Source organism: Nyctereutes procyonoides, unplaced genomic scaffold, assembly GCF_905146905.1.
Source record: "Nyctereutes procyonoides isolate TBG_1078 unplaced genomic scaffold, NYPRO_anot_genome, whole genome shotgun sequence".
Classification (NCBI taxonomy): Eukaryota; Metazoa; Chordata; class Mammalia; order Carnivora; family Canidae; genus Nyctereutes; species Nyctereutes procyonoides.
In genome coordinates this window covers 47880352-47901055 of record NW_026575131.1, presented here as the reverse complement: position 1 = coordinate 47901055, position 20704 = coordinate 47880352, and the positions used below count along the sequence as shown (strand labels likewise).

Genomic DNA, 20704 nt, shown 5'->3' with positions numbered 1-20704 from the left:
ATTCCAGGGATTGTTAAGACATAGAAGCCAGAGACACAAGAGGAATATTTCAAAACGGAGGAGGCAAACATGGCATCCAGTACTGCAAAGAGTATCAAATGCTAACAGGAATGCTAAGAGGACCAAAGGATATTTATTAAGTGGAGAACATTGGAGGCCTAAGATAGAGCTCTTTTGGTAGAATGATGGAGGCAAAATTTGGGTTTGAAAATCTGGAGGAGGATGAAGGAAGAATCAAATATATAAAATTAATATTTCAGAGTCAGAGAAAGGTTTAGCATATTGCAATGCAGGTGGAAAGGATGCTTTTGAGAACATGAGAGCAAATATACTAGAGAGGAAATGTATGATCAGTAATGTGAAGTTACTGAGAAGCCAAGAGGAGTGCAGGTAGAGGGGTTAACCATAAAAGAGAGGAAGCATATTTTGTCTATCTGTGGTAACAAGATGGAATAAGGAGACAATGAACAAGATGCCAAATGATTGGTGTTTTTGAGAGTGCAAAATTGACCTTGTTTCTTGTCTGCTGAGTCATGTTTTTGATATGAAGAAGTAGGTAAGAACATCTGCTGGGAAGAGGAAAGAGTTAGAAGGATGAGATTTTGATGAGTAGAGCATTTGGGAAGGAACGGTTTTAGAAGGAGGACAAATAAGTTGGGGAGAGATGTGCAGATGACTTGCCAGCAAGGGTGAGGGGGCACTGAAATTGGGGGAAAGTAGAGGAGGCTGAAGACCTTGCATAATTTACATAAACTCTGTGGGTCTCACTTTCTTTCTGGAATGACATTGCACATAAAGGATGTGTGGTGATTCTGTGCAGTTTGTGCATCACTGCTCTAGATCATTAACTCTTGATTATTTAGCTGACCAGGTTCCTTCTCTGCTTATAAGTATCTATCTTTTTATCTTCTCACCAAATATAATTAAAAACCATATGAAACATGTCACACGAAGTGGGTGCTGTACAATTGTGGGAAAAGAGAACAGTCATGTGCAAGGGTCAATATGAGCATAGAGTGTAAGTCCAGGAAGACCTCCTTTCAAGACAGAGAAGTGCCTTCAAATGAGTCCAGGGGTAAATCAAGTGTGAGCCATCCAAGAGCATTGCCCACTATACATCCAGGTTGTCTAGTGAGGTAGGCATGAACTTCTCAAGGGGATTGGTTAGTGAAGTGCTCTGGGAACACTGCAAAATCTTACCACACTGTGTTTGGAGGCATCAGACGTGGTCCTACTTGAAAGAGTGTACTTCTCAGACTTGGCTTTGGTTTTCCTGACACCCTTGAACTATTTCTTGTATTGTTCTTGGACCTGCCGAGGCAAATCACTCTTGGGTCAGCTCACTGAGGGGACTGAGGAGCTGAGAGCTGGGCAGTGATACTTGATGGCTGAGGAGGCAGTACACGAGGAAAATGAAGACACGCTGCAGGCTGTTGATGATGGTGAACAGGTAAGTCATGATGTGGGCAGCTGGACCCACCTGCAGGACGCCCAGGCACCACGTGCAGCCCAAGATGAGGAACTGAGCTGTGGCTTTAAATGTCAGCATCCTGGGTAGGAAGAGAAAGGAGGCTCATGATGCCTACACAAAGAGCAACACAACCAGAACTGGTTTCATATCTCTTGCATGGATGTTTCTGACTGAGTTGTGATCGACTTTGATCTTTATTGTCAATGGTTCCCTAAAAAGAAACACTATTTGGGTCCAGGATGGCATTTTGACTTGGACTGAGGATTATGATGACACTCCAGAATGTGAGTTTCAAAAAGCTCATGATGTTTCATGAAGACCCCTAATTTTATTCGACCAACATTACCCAGAATGTTCTGTGCACCTGGCTGTAGGCTGGGGCCAGGGAATTCAAAACAACAAAGATAAGACTTCTGTTTTTATAGGCCTTAAATTCTAGTGGAAACCCCAAAACAAATGATCACTTACACCATTTGCAAAGTGAGTTACTTCTGCTCAGGTCCAATCTAGGGCTGTTCTTGTCCTCACCCTCTCCATGAATGAGCCAGGACATGCTTTGCCTAGAATAGAGGCCACTGATTCTGTGAAAAGTTGAGGAGAGCAGACGGCATTTCCAAACTCTCAGATCATGTGATATGAGGATGATGAAGCTGAGTTCACTGGGTGCAAAGTAAGGGTAAGGCAGAGGGCAGAGCATGCACGAAGGTATGGGCATGATGGGGTGCAGTGGTTCTGGAAACTGCTATGTGATTTCCTGAATGCGTTATAAAAAAAAATTGATGGCAGGATGAGCACTGGGTGTTATGCTAAATGTTGGCAAACTGAACTCCAATAAAAAAATAAAAAAATAAAAAAAAATTGAAAAAGAATAAATAAATAGGGATGAAAAGAAATTAAAAAATAATTAAATCTTAGAGACTTAAATAAAACAGTCTCATTAATTAACACAATTTTCCACCAGGTAGATGTTTTTGGAGTGGTCACAGACTCTTCTCTGTCTATCATGATCTGGTGAAATTAAATTACTATTGGTTCTATGATGGCTATGGTCATGCTGGAGAAAAGGACCGTGGGAATTTGCATTTACCGGGTGGGTGTCCCATAAAGGTGAGGCCTGGATGCAGCAGAAATGGCCACGATTATGGCTAGGACTCCATAGTCCACAGGGAACATGAGTTTCTTCATGAGCCTATTCACACTGAAGTAGTTGACCACCTTCAGATTGCGTGCAGTGAGGAAGAAGTGCAGATCCTCCAGCAGCATCCAGGTGAAGGAGGCCAGGTAGAGATAGTGTAAGGCACCTGTGATGATGGCACACAACACCTAGGGGAGGAGAAAGGGTCACCAGGAGGGATTGTCAGAGAGGAGGGTGGCCCCAGGACCTATTCCATACCTTGCCATTGGAGAGAATGCTCATGTATATGGTCGAGTTGTCAGGGGAGGATTTGTCTTCTAGTTCATTAGTCAATGTGGAATAGGCTACTTACCCCTCCAACCCCCTCAGAACCCAAGGCCATTTTATTAAGGTACCAGTGCAGCACAGGTCCATAAACTGAGCATCCCCTGTTGCAGGGCAGGGGTACCTCTGCAACAGTGTCAGTACCTTGATTTCAGTCTGGTCGATGGCCATGAGGAAGAGCAGGTGAGCCAGGTACAGGCAGATTGAAAGCTGCAGGTGGAGGGATGTGCTGGTGGTATGGATGGCTTTGCACAGCAGGAAGGTGAGGGCTGCCAGGAGGAGACACAGCAGAGAGAGGCCCAGCTCCAGGTAGGTGATTACAGTCAGCACAGGACCCTCCTTCTGAGACTCATCAGAGGGGATCACAGTCACACCTTTAAAAACATTCATTTGGAGAATATAAAAATTAGTGAAAGGGAATAAAGTGGAAAGGAAAGAAAATAAGTGAAAATATCAGTGAGGGGGACAGAACATGAGAGACTCCTAACTCCGGGAAATGAATAAGGGGTAGTAGAAAGGGAGGTGGGTGGGGGTTGGGGCGACTGGGTGATGGGCACTGAGAGGGGCACTTGATGGGATGAGAACTGGGTGATATGCTATATGTTGACAAATTGAACTCCAATAAAAAAATAAAAAATAAAAAGCACAGACTAGAATGGGAAAACTTAAAACATTGATAGTACCAAATACCAGCAAAATGGAGCAATTGGAACTCTCATATACTGCTGTTTGAGAATATAAAAGATAACTACTATTTTGGAGTGGAGTTTGGGAGTTTTTTTTTTTAAATAAAGTAAACATACACTAATGCTAAGCATACACTTGCCATATGACTCAGCAATTCCATTTCTGGGCATTTACCCAAGAGAAATGAGAACAAGTGTCCACAAAAGCAATGTTTAAGATTGTTCATATCAGCTTTATTCATAATAGCCCAAACTGCAAGCAATGCAAATGCCCATTAACTGGAGGACAGATAAACAACTTGTGGAGTAGTGTATATTGGAATGCGATACAGCAATAAAAAGGAGTGAACTATTGTTACATGGTAACATGGTAATATCAGAGACTCTCATAGAATGTTGAGCAAAAGAAGCCAGGTACAAAGAGAAAAATTCTACTTTACTGAATGACTCTGGGACAGTCAAAAGGAAACTGTAACAATAAAATGAGGTCTGTGGTTTCTTGGGACTAGGGATGGGAACACGGAGAGGACACCGAGGGTCTTTCTGAGGTGATGGAATGGTTCTATAGCTCAGTGGGTGTTGTAGTACAGGGTCTTTACAATTGGGAAAACCCATGAAGTGTATGTACACTTATAACCTGATTTTTATTGCAAATATATTGAACCCATAGAATTCATTTTTTTAAAAAATGAATTACCTGACTGATATCTAGAAGAGAAGTAGAGCTCATATTAATTCAGCAGTACCTGTGTGACAGGATAATCCTCCTTCAAGATATCAAGACTTTAATCTACTAGGATTGTATTTTGATGCTGAAATTTGTGGATCGCTATGTTCATTAGTTTTACATGTTGCTCTCCTGGAAATGATGCTTCAGTCCTGCTCAGGTGAGATCACCTTCATGAGGATTTGTACCAGGTCAGCTAAAAAATAATATTCTTGGGCTGGGAAAAATAACACGGATCACAAAAGCACATGCAATTATCTGTCTCCCCTGCTTCCCTCCCATTTTTTCTCTATTGCTAATGATTCGTTACAAATCCTAGTACTTATCAAGTTTTAAAGAAAATTCTTGTTTTTTTTTGTATATTTTTTTATTGGAGTTTGATATGCCAACATATAGTATAACACCCAGTGCTCATCCCTTCAAGTGCCTGTCACCCAGTCACCCCATCCCCTCGCCCTCCTCCCCTTCCACTTCCCCTTGTTCATTTCCTAGAATTAGGAGTCTCTCATGTTTTGTCACTCTCTCTGATTTTTCATAGCGCTGATTACTGTGATAATGGAGCTATTTTCCAGTTATTCACTTATGCATATTTCCAGAGTTCCTTCTATGTGCTAGGCACTGGGGTACAGTGGTGAGAAATACCTTCATTACCCATGAAGTGTATGGTTTGTGAAGAGTGACTATAATTTTTCACAAACCCTTGATTTATATTGCATTTGTCTACAGGTCTGTCTGCCCACTGGAGTAAAAGATCCAGAAGACAGAGGCTATGCTTATTTAGTGTTGGAGTCACAGTGCCTATCATAGAGCCCAGAGCAGTGGTAGACAACCAAATCATGCCTATGATGAAATTATAGGACTTACTTTTTGGACTACTACTTGAAAAGTTTTAAAATTAAAATACACTTATGGAAATATGCTTGAGATTAATGAAAAAGAAAGATAAGGGAGAAGAAAAGCCATTGGCATAATATACCACCTATGCCATTGGCATAGGTACCACCCCACAGCATGCTTTTCCGTTTAAAACAAGTTGGAAAGCATTCCAATGTAACTCATCAAGGGATATGCTTTTAACTCTATTATTAATCATCCTAAACTGTAAACAACCCAAATGTCCCTCGATAGGTGAATGGACAAGCCAATTCCAGTAGAGCTGTACAAAGGAATATTACTTAGCAATAAAAAGGAATGAGCTAGTCATCAAAATTACCATTGGAACTTTGAAGAAATATAAATACCTGAACCACATGTCTAGGCATGGTTCAGTACATCTTAGGTAGGGAGGGTTTAGGCATCTGTATTTTTTAAAAAATACAGTGTGATTCTAGCAGAGAGCCCAAATTGAGAATTACTATGCCCGCCTCTGTAAAAAATCCCTGGACTAATATGACTTGTAGATCCAACAACAGATTAGAATTATGCAGGCCACACAGGGAAAGTAATTTTATGCAACTGTATTATTAGCCAAACCCAGGATCCAGATAAATAGGAGAAGAAAACGGTCATTATAAATCCAAGCTAACTGTAGCCATATTTCTTTCTGGAAAATAAAAATTTCAAAAATGGGGGTTTAAGGAGGGCATGTGATGTGAAGAGCACTGGGTGTTATACACTACTGATAAATTATTGAACACTACATCTGAAACTAAGTATGTTTACTAGTTGAATGTTGATGTTGAATAACTGAATTTAAATTAAAAAAAATTATCTTTGTGTATGGTGCAAGAGAGTGGTCTAGTTTCATTCTTCTGCATGTGGATGCCCAATTTTCCCAGCACCATTTATTGAAGAGACTGTCTTTCTTCCAGTGGATAGTCTTTCCTCCTTTATTGAATATTAGTTGACCATAAAGTTGAGGGCCCACTTCTGGATTCTCTATTCTGTTCCATTGATCTATGTGTCTGTTTTTGTGCCAGTACCACACTGTTTTGATGACCACAGCTTGGTAGTACAACCTGAAATCTGGCATTGTGATGCCCCCAGATATGGTTTTCTTTTTTAAAATTCCCCTGGCTATTCGGAGTCTTTTCTGATTCCACACAAATCTTAAACTAATTTGTTCCATCGAAAGATGAATGGATAAAGAAGATGTGGTTTATGTATACAATGGAATATTACTCAGTCATTAGAAATGACAAATACCCACCATTTGCTTCAACGTGGATGGAACTGGAGGGTATTATGCTGAGTGAAGTAAGTCAATCGGAGAAGGACAAACATTATATGGTCTCATTCATTTGGGGAATATAAATAATAGTGAAAGGGAATAGAAGGGAAGGGAGAAGAAATGGGTAGGAAATATCAGAAAGGGAGACAGAACATAAAGACTCCTAACTCTGGGAAATGAACTAGGGGTGGTGGAAGGGGAGGAGGGCGGGTGGTGAGGGTGAATGGGTGACGGGCACTGAGGTGGGCACTTGACGGGATGAGCACTGGGTGTTATTCTGTATGTTGGCAAATTGAACACCAATAAAAAATAAATATAGTATAAAAAAAAAAAGAGGGGCAGCCTGGGTGGCTCAGCGGTTTAGTGCTGCCTTCAGCCCAGAGTATGATCCTGGTCCTGGGATCAAGTCCCACATCGGGCTCCCTGCATGGAGCCTGCTTCTCCCTCTGCCTGCATCTCTGCCTTTCTCTCTTTCTGTGTCTCTCATGAATAAATAAAATCTTTTGAGAAAAAGTGGAGTAAAGAAAGGAATAAACTATTGATACACAAACAATATGAATGAACCTCAAAAATGCTACACTGAGTGGAAAGAATATAACTCAAAAGGCTGCATATTGTATTATTTCATCTATATGGCATTTTCAAAAGACAATGCTACAAGTGGAGAAAACATCTGTAGGTTTGGGTTTGTAGGATAGAGGGGTGGAATGACTGTAAAGGAACAGAAGGAAGGAATGTTTCAGGATAATGGAAATAATTGGTCTAGATCCTGAATGAAGTGTTGGTAATCCAAATATGTACATGTGTTAAAATTCATAGACCACTTTGGGGCTCCTGGCTGGCTCGGTCAGAAGAACATGTGACTCTTGATCTTGGGATTGTGAGTTCGAGCCCCATGTTGGGTATAGAGATGACTTAGAAATAAAATCTTTGAAAAAACTCATAGAACTGTTCATCAAAGGGAAAAACAAGTTGATAAAAAGGCTTTGAAGCTTATCATTGTATGGCAGTACCGTAATATGTCAAACTCTTCTCCATTAATAGAAGTCATCTGTTTCCAATCTTTAACTATTGCATACAATGTTGCAATAAAGAATCTTTTAGATATACCTTAACATGGCACTGTAAGTCTGAACAAGAATGAGAAATAGGAAGAATGAGCCTCTGATAGACCCATGGTGCTCTCTCCTGGACTCTCAGACCTAAAGGATAATGGTTCTAAGACAATTGTCAAAATTGACAGGATGAGGTTGGTTCTGGGAGTGGGAGAAATGTGAGTCATGGGAAGCTACTTACCTTGAAAAGTGTTCTTCTCTTTTTGAAATTTGGTGCTGTCTGAAAGGAGCTTTTGCCCAGAGGCACACTCACAGTAGTGACCCTCCTCCACATTGTGACAATGTGCAAGGCTTCCATAAGACATGTAGAGGTGGGCCACACTCATTGATATCTAGAACACAAGTCAGAACTGCTAGGAATGTCCAAAATTCTGGTAGGATTGGTAGCAGCCAAACTCAAATGATTTTACCCCTTACATTTTCTTTCCAAACAAAATAATGTGTTTATTGAACAAAACTAGGAAATAAGAAAATGCACACATGAAGACCCTACCGCTGAGATTGCAACAGTTTTTTTAAATAATGGAGAACAGTATAATAAATCCACATATACCTGTCACCCAGTGTTACCAATTATGAAGGTAATTCTACTACTTTTTCATCAATTTTCCATGGCATCAGACCATAGCTTAAAAAAAAAATTCACAGCTTTTGGCATATACAAATTCTCCTGGGATTTTAGAATATTTTATGACTACTATTCCACATCAAAATAATAAATGATTTTAATGCCTCTAGATATTCCATAGAAGTATTTCATATTTTATCCAACTCGTGACCACCCAGACATCAGATTGCTACAGTTTGAACCATGGGTCCAGATTCTTCTACTTCCTAGCTGTGTGATTTTGGACAAAGGGATTTCCCTCTCTGGGCTCAGTTTCCTTATCTACAATATGGCACCAACTTGACTTTATCAAGGGGCTGATCGGAACTTCTTCAAGGACAGCGTTTGAGAGATTTGTGGACTTTAAATTATCCCTTTCTGAATTCCAGCTGTATGACCAGCTGTGTGAGTGTGAGAAAACCACCTCTCAATGTCTCAGTTATCTTCTCTATAAATCAAGGATAATAGCAATATCCACCCATTTGGTTGTTGGGTAGTTTAATTTTAATTTCAGAAATAGTATTTTACAAATGATGAATGGCCATCCTGGCATGAGATTGCATGTGGGTATTTTTGGATGGAGGAACTGAGATTATGGCTTATAGGGAGTTCCCAGAAAGTGAGTACTAGGGTTGGTAGAACATTCCAAATCTCTCATAGTTGCACTGCCCTCCCTAAACACCTCCTTCAACATGCTGCCTCTGTCTTTGACCAATTAACAGCCAACAACAATAACAACAGCAGCAAAATGTATTAGTTTCTTATCAGGTTCAAGGCGCTGTTCTAAATGTTTTGCATGTATTAATTTATCATTTATGTATTTTTTTAATGAGGTAGCATTCACATAACAAAATCAACTGTTTTAAAGTGAACAATTCACCAGGATTGATTACATTCACAATGTTGTGGAAGCACTAACTGTCTCTAGTTCCAGAACATTTTTATCACTCCAAAAGAAATCCCCTTTGGTGAAAGGGGATTAAGAGTACAGTTCTCATAATGAGCACTGAATAATTGTGAATCACTGAGAATTTTTGAATCACTACACCACTCCTGAAACTAATATAACTAATATAATACTGTATGTTAACTATACTGGAATTAAAATTAAAAACTTAATTAAAAAAAAGAAAAACCCTTCCTCAATTAAGTAGTCACTCCCCATTCATCCCTCCCCAGCATGTGGCAACCACCAATTTGCTTTCTGTTTCTATGGAGGTCTCCTGGGGAATTGATAACAGTAGGCTTTTGGAATTGGAATAAAAGTCTATACAAATGGAAAGTAATAGGCACACATATTAGAACATCTATTCCCATCCATTTTACAAGATACATCTTATGGAGAAATTTTCAGATCTGCCTGTCTTTATTCAATACAAATACTAGTTCTTTACAGTCAGGATCTTTCTTCTTTTGACGTGGCTTAAATCTATTTTTACTTCCAGGCTGACCTGAGATTACACCATGGTCTTGGAGTTGAATGCAATGAAACTTAAATTTTAGTTCTGCAACTCACTGGCTCTGTGACTTTGTGCAATTTGATCTTTAGATTTTTTCAGTTTAATAGAAAATTCCAAACATAGTAAAAAGTAGAAAACAGTCAACTGAACGTGTGTGTATTAATCACCCTGCTACAATAATAATAAACTCATGGTCACTTTTAATTCTACACCTCTACTCAGTTCCTGCCCCCACTGGATAAGCTGGAGGCAAATTCTAGGCACCAAATTATTTCACAGGATTTATTCTAAGAACAAAAATATTTGTAGGTAATAATAACAAAAATATATAGATCATAAATTGAGAAACCCCAAAATAAACCCCATATTTTCCCTTGGTGCAAATTCAAACCACTTCTTTCTTTGGAAGGTTAATAGAATTGAAAAAAATGTCCTCTTTTGGATTCTTATCCTTCTGGAAAATAGTGCAAGAGCAAGCTGTGAATCAAGCAGAGGAAAAACATTTCTGCAAGTCACAGAGAATACTAAAATGGTTTTAATTGAAGATTCTCACAATTCTACCTATCTGAATAAAATGTAAAATATCTGCCCCTTATGTACAGAATCATGAAGCCTTAGCTGTGGGAGAATTCAATCTTGAGCTATGGGTCAATAATATTTCCTGTTGAAGCAACTATGTACCCTAGAAGAACTGACTTGGCAAATAGCAAGCCTGAATGCTTTCTTCCCCTTCCCCCACTAATTTGAATTTACCAAATCTCTTTGTTCTGCTTTTCATTCCTTGCTTGGCATTACTATTCTTTTCACCACCAATCTCTGTGCTGATTGACGATTCTTAATTTCCAATGATGAAAGAGTGAGTGATGGTGAATCTAGAGGGTCTTTCTAAATGAGTAAATCTGCTGGTCCCTGGCCAATAATGCAGTTCAGTATTGTTGAATAAGACCACTGCCTAGCTAACATTCACTGAGTACTACTACATCCTGGTATCTGAACCATATGTTCTTCTTCTTCATTCTTAATTTTCTTCATTGCTTTCACTCTAGTGATTCCAGCCAAACAAGAATGTGTTTAGGTGGGAAAGCTAATGAATTTATAATGACTAGTTTATGATTTCAGGCACATATACCCCTTAAGATTTTTTTAAGTTGGAAATACTTATTCTTACCAGGATTTTGGGAGCATTCACATTACATTGTCTCCTGGAAATACCTAACAAACAACATTCTTCATATTCTCTTTTGTGAAAGGCAGTTAATCATGCCAATATTAGTTATATCCACTATTTCATCAACAGTAGGCTATTTTTATTAATTTTTGCTTTTTTTGAAGTTTCTTAATATTATTCAGTTGTTCCCATATTATAATCACAAGATAAATAGACCTAGTATTGATATTCCATTTAAATTACTTAGAAGTGGGCAGCCCTGGTGGCTCAGCAGTTTAGTGCCGCCTTCAGCCCAAGGTCTGATCCTGGAGACTGGGGATCTAGTCCCATAACGGGCTCCCTGCATGGAGTCTGCTTCTCCCTCTGCCTGTGTCTCTGCCTCTCTCTCTTTCTGTGTCTCTCTTGAATAAATAAAATCTTAAAAAATAAATTACTTAAACGTTTTAAATCTTACTTTTTCATTGACAAATTATACAACTGTATATTTGATTGTTAAAAATATTTCTTCTAGGCCAATATTCCTGATGAATGTAAATATCCTCAATAAAATACTGGCAAACCAAATTCAGTGGCTCATTTAAAAGGATTATTCATAAATTCAAGTAGCATTTTTTTTTCCTGAGATGCAAGAGTGATTCAACATTAGGGGCATCTGAGTGGTTCATTTGGTTAAGCATCTGACTCTTGGTTTCAGCTCAGATCATGATCTCAGGATCATGAGATCAAGTCCTACATTGGGCTCTGCGCTCAGTGTGGAGTCTGCTTGAGATTGTTTCCCCTTCCCTCCCCCTCCCTTTCTGCCTCTTCCTCCCCTCATGCTCTCTCTCTCAAATAAATAAATAAATAAATAAATACATACATACATACATAAATAAAAAAAGATTGGTTCAACATTCACATATCAATGTCATATTACACTAATAAAATGAAAGAAAAGAATTATTTGATAATTTCAATAGGCATAGAAAAAGGATTTGACAAAATTCAACATCCATTGACAATAAAAACTCAACAAATTGGAGATAGAAGGAACATATCCTAACATAATGAAGGCCATATATGACATATAACAATTCCACAGCTAATATACTCAGTGATGAAAGGTTTTCCTCTAAGATCAAGAATAAGATAAGGTTGTCCACTTTCATAACTCCTATTCAACATAGTACTGGAAATCCTAGCTAGAGCAATCAGGCAAGAAAAAGAAATAAAAGGTGTCAGAACTGGAAAAGAAGAAGTAAAATTGTCTCTATTTGCAGATGGGATAATTTATATATTGAAAATCCTAGACCCAACCTCTTAGATCTAATCAACAAATTCAGGAAAGTTACAGGACACAAAATTAACATACAAAAATCAGTAGCAATTCTATACATCAATAGTAAAATTTCTGAAAAGGATGTAAAGAAATTGATTACTTTTACAATAGCATAAAGCAATGGAATATCTGGGAGATGAATTTAAAATTAAAATTTAACTATTGATGAAAGATTTATGCATTACAGGACATTGATGAAAGAAATAAAAGAAGATACATATAAATGGAAAGGTATCCTGTGTTCATGGATTGGACGAATTAATATTGTTAAAATGTCAATACTGGTAGAAGACATCTATAGAGTCAAAGCAATCCTTATCAAGATCCCAATGGCATCTTTTCCAGAACCAGAAAAAACATTCCTAAAACTTATATGGAACCACAAAAGACCCTGAATAACCAGAGAAGCCCTGAGAAAAAAAAAGAACAAAAGTGGAGGAATCACACTCCCTGATTTCAAGCTATGCTATAATGCTGTAGTCATCAAAATAGTATGGTACTGGCATAAAAACAGACAACAGACCAATGGAACAGAATAAAGAGCCCAGAAAGAAACCCAAGTATATGGTCAACTAATATTTAACAAGGGAGCCAACAATACTCAGTGGAGAAAAGATGTACAGTAAGACGTGAAACTGTAAAATTTCTAGAGGAAAGCAGGAATAAAGCTCCTTGACATGAGTTAATGTTAAAGATTTTTTTGGATATGACACCTAAACACAGCAACAGAGTTGAAATAAACAAGTGGGACTACACTAAACCAAAAAGCTCCCATACTACAAAAGAAGACATCAGAATGTAAAAAGACATCCTATAGAATGGGAAAAATATTTGCAAACCATGTACAATTGACCCTTGAACAAAGTAGGGGTTAGGGGTGTTGATCACAAAACTTGACTCTCCCGAAACTTAAGGACTAATAGCTTACTGTTGCCTAGAAACCTTACTGTTAACATAAACCATTGATAAATGCATATTTTATGTGTTAAATGTATTTTTTTTTACTACATTCTTGCAATAAAGTAAGCTAGAGAAAAGAAAATGTTATTAAGAACATCGTAAGGGGAACACCTGGGTGGCTCAGTGGTTGAGCATCTGCCTTCAGTTCAGGGCATGATCCAGGGGTCATGGGATTGAGTCCCATATTGGGCTCCCCACGGGGAGCCGACTTCTCCCCCTGCCTATGTCTTTGCCTCTCTCTGTGTCTCTCATGAATAAATAAATAAAATCTTAAAAAAAGAGAAAATCATAAGGAAGAAAAAAGATATTTACAGTACTAGACATATGTTTATGGAAAAAATCAATGTATAAGTGGATTCATGCAGCTTAAGCCTGTGTTGTTCAAGGTCAACTGTATCGGTTAAGGGGTTTAATAACTGAATTATATAAAGAACTCATGGAACTCAATAGCAAAATAATAATAATAATAATAATAATAATAATAATAATAATAATAAGTTCAATTAAAAAATGAGCAAAGGACCTGAATAGACATATATATAGAAGATATTTGAAAGGCCAGCTGATATATGAAAAGTTGCCCAGCATCATTGTCATTAGGGACATGCAAATTTAAAACAGAATGATGTATTACCTCACACCTATTAGGATGGCTACTTTTAAAAAGACAAAAGGTAATACATGTTGGCAGGGATGTTGGAGGGAATATAAATTGGTACGGCATTTATGGAAAATAGCATGAAAATTTGAAAAATGTATAGCTATCATATGACAGCAATCTAATTTTGAGTATGTATCCACAGGAAATTAAGTCAGTATCTCAAAGACATATCTGTACTCTCATTTTTATTTATTCACAATAGTCAAGATATGGAAGCAACCACTTGTCCATCAATGGATAAATGGATGAAGAAAATGTGGGTATATGTGTATATATGTGGGTATGCACACACAATGGAATATTGTTCAACCTTAGAGATGAAGGAAATTTATCATTTGTGACGAGATGGATGAACCTGGAGGACAACTGCTAAGTGAAATAAGACAGACATGGAAAGACAAATAGTGCATGATCTCACTTACATGTGGAATTTAAAAATGTTGATCTTTGAGAACCAGACAGTAGATAAATGGTTAGCAGGTGCGGGAGGCTGGGGCAAGGGGAGAAATATTAATCAAAGGGTATAGGGTTTCAGTAATTCAGGATGAGTAAGTCCTGGTGATGTAATGTACAGCATAGCAAGTATAATCAACAATACTGCATTGTATTCTAGAAATTTGCTCAGAGAGGAGATCTTGATTGTTCTCACCAAAGAAAGAACTATGTGAGGTGATGTGTATGTTAATGAGCTTGATTGTGGCAATCATTTCACAATGTATATGTATATGAAGGCATCATATTTTGTACTTTAAATATATATACATTTGGGCAGCCTGAGTGGCTTGGCGGTTTGGCGCCTGCCTTTGGCCCATGGCATGATCCTGGAGGCCCGGGATCGAGTCCCACATCGGGTTTCCGCATGGAGCCTGCTTCTCCCTCTGCTTGTGTTTCTGCCTCTCTCTCTCTCTCTGTGTGTCTCCCATGAATAAATAAATAAAATCTTAAAAAATATATATACACATTTTATTTGTCGATTATACAATCATAAAGTTGGAAAAAAGTCATACGGCTGTAAATTTTATATATCTTTTTTGGATTAGTTTTAATGAATTATGGTTTCTATGAAATGTGTATAATTTCTCATTTTCTTACTATACAAAGAACTTCCACAGGGACTTCTGGGTGGCTCAGCAGTTGGACGTTTGCCTTTGGCTCAGGGCGTGATCCCAGGGTCCCGGGATGGAGTCCCACATCAGGTTTCCTGCATGGAGCCAGCTTCTCCCTCTGTGTATGTCTCTGCCTCTCTCTGTGTCTCTCATGAATAAATAAATAAAATCTTTAATAAAAAAAAGAACTTCCACAAACAGAAAAGAAACACAATCAAGAGAAAATTGGGGGAAAGTTTTGAGTTTCACAAAGAAGTATATGCAACTGACCAGTATATGTAACACCATTAATCACCAGAAAATGCAAATAAAAACCACGAAAACCCTAAATGGGAGGAAGTTTCCTGTTTTTGATCTCAAGACAGAGAAAGGCCACTAATGGGGAAAAAATGGTGAAATCCAAGTAAAGTCAGCAGTGAACAGTAACATACTTCTTGTGGTTTTAATAAATATTAATTTTCTATTATTGACAAATGTGTCATAGTTACGTAAGATGCTAATATGGGAAAAGCTGAGTGAAAGGCATATTGCAATTCTCTGTACTACCTGCACAGCTTTTCTAGAAATCTAAAATTATTCCAAAATGATGTCTATTTTTTAGAAATTATAAAAATGAGAAAATGCTACACATCCACTACATACCTGCTGAGTTAGCTAAAACTTAAAGAAGAAAAATAGTAAGTATTTTTCCAAGTATTATATCCACAAGAAAATGTGGATACTGGAATTCTCACAGTGATGATGGAAATATAAACTGGTAGAAACAATTTAGAAAAGTGTTTAGCAATGTCTACCAAAATTATATGTAACCTATGACCTATCATTTCATTCTTATGAATGCCCAAAAATCGAGTGCATGAGTGCATCAAAACTGTACAGGAATATTTATGGAAGTTTGATTTATAATAACAAAAAAACAAAACTGGAAATAATCCAAATGATCAGAAACAGTAACATGTGGGTAACACACATGAACAAAGAAATTGTAGTGTTTTTTTCTTTTTTTTATTTCTATTTTTTTTTTATAAATTAATTTTTATTGGTGTTCAATTTGCCAACATACAGAATAACACCCAGTGCTCATTCCGTCAAGTGTCCCCCTCCATGCCCGTCACCCATTCACCCCCACCCCCCGCCCTCCTCCCCCTCCACCACCCCTAGTTCATTTCCCAGAGTTAGGAGTCTTTATGTTCTGTCTCCCTTTCTGATATTTCCCACACATTTCTTCTCCCTTCCCTTATATTCCCTTTCACTATTATTCATATTCCCCAAATGAATGAGAACATGCACTGTTTGTCCTTCTCCGATTGACTTACTTCACTCAGCATAATACCCTCCAGTTCCATCCACGTTGAAGCAAATGGTGGGTATTTGTCGTTTCTAATGGCTGAGGAATATTCCATTGTATACATAAACCACATCTTCTTTATCCATTCATCTTTCGATGGACACCGAGGCTCCTTCCACAGTTTGGCTATTGTGGACATTGCTGCTAGAAACATTGGGGTGCAGGTGTCCCGGTGTTTCATTGCATCTGTATCTTTGGGGTAAATCCCTAACAGTGCAATTACTGGGTCGTAGGGCAGGTCTATATTTAACTCTTTGAGGAATCTCCACACAGTTTTCCAGAGTGGCTGCACCAGTTCACATTCCCACCAACAGTGTAAGAGTGTTCCCCTTTCTCCGCATCCTCTCCAACATTTGTTGTTTCCTGCCTTGTTAATTTTCCCCATTCTCAGTGGTGTGAGGTGGTATCTCATTGTGGTTTTGATTTGTATTTCCCTGATGGCAAGTGATGCAGAGCATTTTCTCATGTGCTTGTTGGCCATGTCTATGTATTTCTCTGTGAGATTTCTCTTCATGTCTTTTGCGCATTTCATGATTGGATTGTTTGTTTCTTTGCTTGTAGTGTTTTTTTCCAATGGAATGCTACCCAGTGATAAAAAGGAACAAACTAGAGTGCCTGGGTAGCTCAGTTGGTTAAGTGACTGACTTTTTTTTTAATCTCTTTTTTTTTTATTGCAGTTCAATTTGCCAACATATAGCATAACACCCCGTGCTCATCCCATCAATTGCCCCCTCAGTGCCCATCACCCAGTCACCCCCACCCCTCGCCCACCTCCCTTTCCACAACCCCTTGTTCCTTTCCCACCAGAGTTAGGAGTCTCTCATGTTCTGTCTCCCTCTCTGATATTTCCCACTCATTTTCTCCTTTCCCCTTTATTCCCTTTCACTATTTTTTATATTCCCCAAATGAATGAGACCATATAATGTTTGTCCTTCTCCGATTGACTTATTTCACTCAGCGTAATACCCTCCAGTTCCATCCACATCGAAGCAAATGGTGGGTATTTGTCGTTTCTAATGGCTGAGTAATATTCCATTGGATACATAGACCACATCTTCTTTATCCATTCATCTTTTGATGGACACCGAGGCTCCTTCTTGATCTCAGTTCAGGTCTTGATCCCCAGGCTGTGAGTTCAAGGCCACCATTGGGCTTCATACTGGGCATGTAGCCCACTTAAAAACAAAAACAAAAAAAGAGCTATAGTTACCTGTTAACACACAGATAAATTTCCAACAGAGTGAAAGAAGAAACATGTCACTTGCGTGTAATTATAAAAGATTTTAAAATAAGTAACATTAATCCATGGCCTCACAAATCAAAATAGCAGTGACTTTCTGTTTTTCAGTGATGTCAGGAATGCTCCTATATGGGGGGCTTTGCACTGGATATTTCTCTGTCTTAAATGCTCTTCTCATGGATAATCCTGGGCTTGCATCCCAATGACCAGATTTTTTTCTCAGTGGCCTTTAATTAAAAGTAAATATTAAGAGTACAGTTTTCTCTCCACTCTACAATCTCATCATTTTGAATGGTTTTATTTAACAATAATCACCACATGAAATATTGTTTACTTATTCACCGATATTCTATTTCCTCCAGGCACACACATATCCTGGAATAAAACTAACTAGGGATAAAGATTTTTTAAAATTAATTTTACTGTTCATTCTCCGTGCTTTCAACAATAATCAGCACAAAATAATTGGTCAAAGCTAGCTGTTGATGGACAAAAGAAAGTCCCAGGAGATTTGCAGAGGAAAATAATGCCTTGTGAAAATGTTTGGATTAAGGGCAAGAGTGGCTGAGCAGTTTCAGCATCAAGTAGAAGATGGAGAATTTGGGATTCCCTGGAATTTTTAGCTAACAGGAACTAGATTTATGGATAATATACAGGAATTAGTCAATTACATGTGTTAAAAATAAAATCAGTATTTCTATTCATTTTTAAGCCTTTGAAAATTAAGACTTATTTTTTATTTATTTTTGTTTATTGTTCTTATGTATATATATTTACTTTTTAAAGTTATATTCAACTTAATTAACATATAGTGTATTATTAGTTTCAGAGGTAGAATTTAGTGATTTATTAGTTGCATCTAATAACCAGTGCTCATTACATCAAGTGTCCTCTTTAATGCCCATCACCTAGTTACCCCATCCCCCTTCCCCCATGCACCTCCCCTTCAGGAACCTCCAGTTTGTTTCCTATAGTTAAGGGTTTCTTATGGTTTGTCTCTCTGTTTTCACCTTATTTTTCCTTTCCTTCCTTTCACCTCTGTTTTGTTTCTTAAATTCCACACATGAGTGAAATCATATGGTATTCATCTTTCTCTGCTGACCTATTTCACTTAGCATAGTACACTCTAGCTTCACGCACGGCATTGCAAATGGCAAGATTTCATTTTTTTGATAGCTGGGTAATAAATATATCTCACATCTTCCTTATCCATTCATCTGTCAATGAACATATGGGCTCTTTCCATATTTTGGCTATGGTGGACATTACTGCTATAAACATTGGGGTGCAAGTGCCCCTTTGAATCACTGTTTGTATCCTTTGGATAAATACCCAGTAGTGCAATTTCTGGTTGTAGGGTAGCTCTATTTTTACCTTTTTGAGGAACCACCATACTGTCTTCCAGAGTGGCTGCACCAATTTGCATGCACTGTAATGTGAACTATGGATCTTGATTGATTAAAGATGTGTTAGTGTAGGTTAATCAGTTGTAAGAAATGCACCACTGTGGTGGGCAATGTTGATAATGAGGGTAGCTATGCCTGTGTGGGGGAAGGGTAATATGGAAAATCTCTGTACCTTCCCTTCAACTTTGCTGTGAATCTAAAAATGCTTTTTAAAACCAATTTAATTTAAAAGTTCCCCCTTTTTCTCTTTCATACTTAAGTTCCTGCTCTTATGTTTTACATTTGCAAATAGTGAACCAGTAAAACCCTAGGTCCCCACCCTCACCCCAATAAAAGCAGAACACCAGGCCCATGCTCACGCTCTATCTCTGTGGGCCCAGGTGTGCTGTGTGCTTTCCAGGACCTGTGAGCAGAATTTTTTTTTTTTAATGTTTGTCCTTCTCTGATTGACTTACTTCACTCAGCATAATACCCTCCAGTTCCATCCATGCTGAAGCAAATAGTGGGTATTTGTCGTTTCTAATGGCTGAGTAATATTCCATTGTATCATAGACCACCTCTTCTGTAGCCATTCATTTTTCAATGGACACCGAGGCTCCTTCTACACTTTGGCTACTGTGGACATTGCTGCTATAAACATTGGGGTGCAAGTGTCCTGCTGTTTCACTGCATTTGTATCTTTGGGGTAAATTCCCAGCAGTGCAATTGCTGGGTCATAGGGTAGCTTTATTTTTAACTCTTTGAGGAGCATCCACACAGTTTTCCAGAGTGGCTTTACCAGTTCACATTCCCACCAACAGTGCAAGAGGGTTCCGCTTTCTCCACATCCTCTCCAACATTTGTTGTTTTCTGTCTTGTTAATTTTCCCCATTCTCACTGGTGTGAGGTGGTATCTCATTGTGGTTTTGATTTGTATTTCCCTGATGGCCAGTGATACGGAGCATTTTTCTCATGTGCATGTTGGCCATGTCTATGTCTTCCTCTGTGAGATTTCTGTTCATGTCTTTTGCCCATTTCATTACTGGATTGTTTTTAAAGATTTTATTTATATTCATGAGAGACATACAGAAAGAGGCAGAGACTTAGGCAGAGGGAGAAGCAGGCTCCCTGCAGGGAGCCCGATGTGGGACTTGATCCTGGATCCTGGGATCAGGACCTGAGCTGAAGGCAGATGCTCAACCGCAGAGCCACCCAGGTGTACCCAGAACATTTTTAAAAAGCAGACTCTATGCCCAGCACGGATCACAATGTGGGGCTGGAACTCACAACCATGAGACCAAGACCTGAGCTGAGATCAAGAGACAGATGCTCGGGGATCCCTGGGTGGCTCACCTGTTTGGCGCCTGCCTTTGGCCCAGGGCATGATCCCAGAGTCCTGGAATCGAGTCCCGCGTCAGGCTCCTGGCATGGAGCCTGGTTCTCCCTACTCCTGTATCTCTGCCTCTCTCTCTCTATGTCTATCATAAATAAATAAATAAATCTTAAAAAAAAAAGAGTCAGATGCTCAACCAGCTGAGCCACCCCCACAGTGTCCCAATACATTTTTTCAATTTCCTGATGGTTATTGCTGAGGGTGTCTTGCAACTATAGTAAGAACCACAAGGACTGATACAGTCACAACATTGGCAAAAGATATGCTGGGACTGGCACAAAAAACATGTATCCGGGATCCCTGGGTGGCGCAGCGGTTTGGCGCCTCCCTTTGGCCCAGGGCGCGATCCTGGAGACCCGGGATCGAGTCCCACGTCGGGCTCCCGGTGCATGGAGCCTGCTTCTCCCTCTGCCTATGTCTCTGCCTCTCT

At 38.7% G+C, this 20704-nt stretch overlaps 1 protein-coding gene across 1 annotated transcript; it reads right to left on the bottom strand.

Moving 5' to 3' along the window:
- Positions 1–1324: 1324 nt before the first annotated feature.
- On the bottom strand, positions 1325–7954 carry LOC129522197 (adhesion G protein-coupled receptor E3-like). The gene is made up of 4 exons (XM_055344334.1): positions 7810–7954; positions 3075–3304; positions 2559–2794; positions 1325–1550 (listed from the first exon to the last, which is right to left on the bottom strand). Exons 1-4 carry the CDS (start codon positions 7952–7954, stop codon positions 1325–1327), a joined length of 837 nt encoding a protein of 278 aa, XP_055200309.1.
- Positions 7955–20704: the final 12750 nt, after the last annotated feature.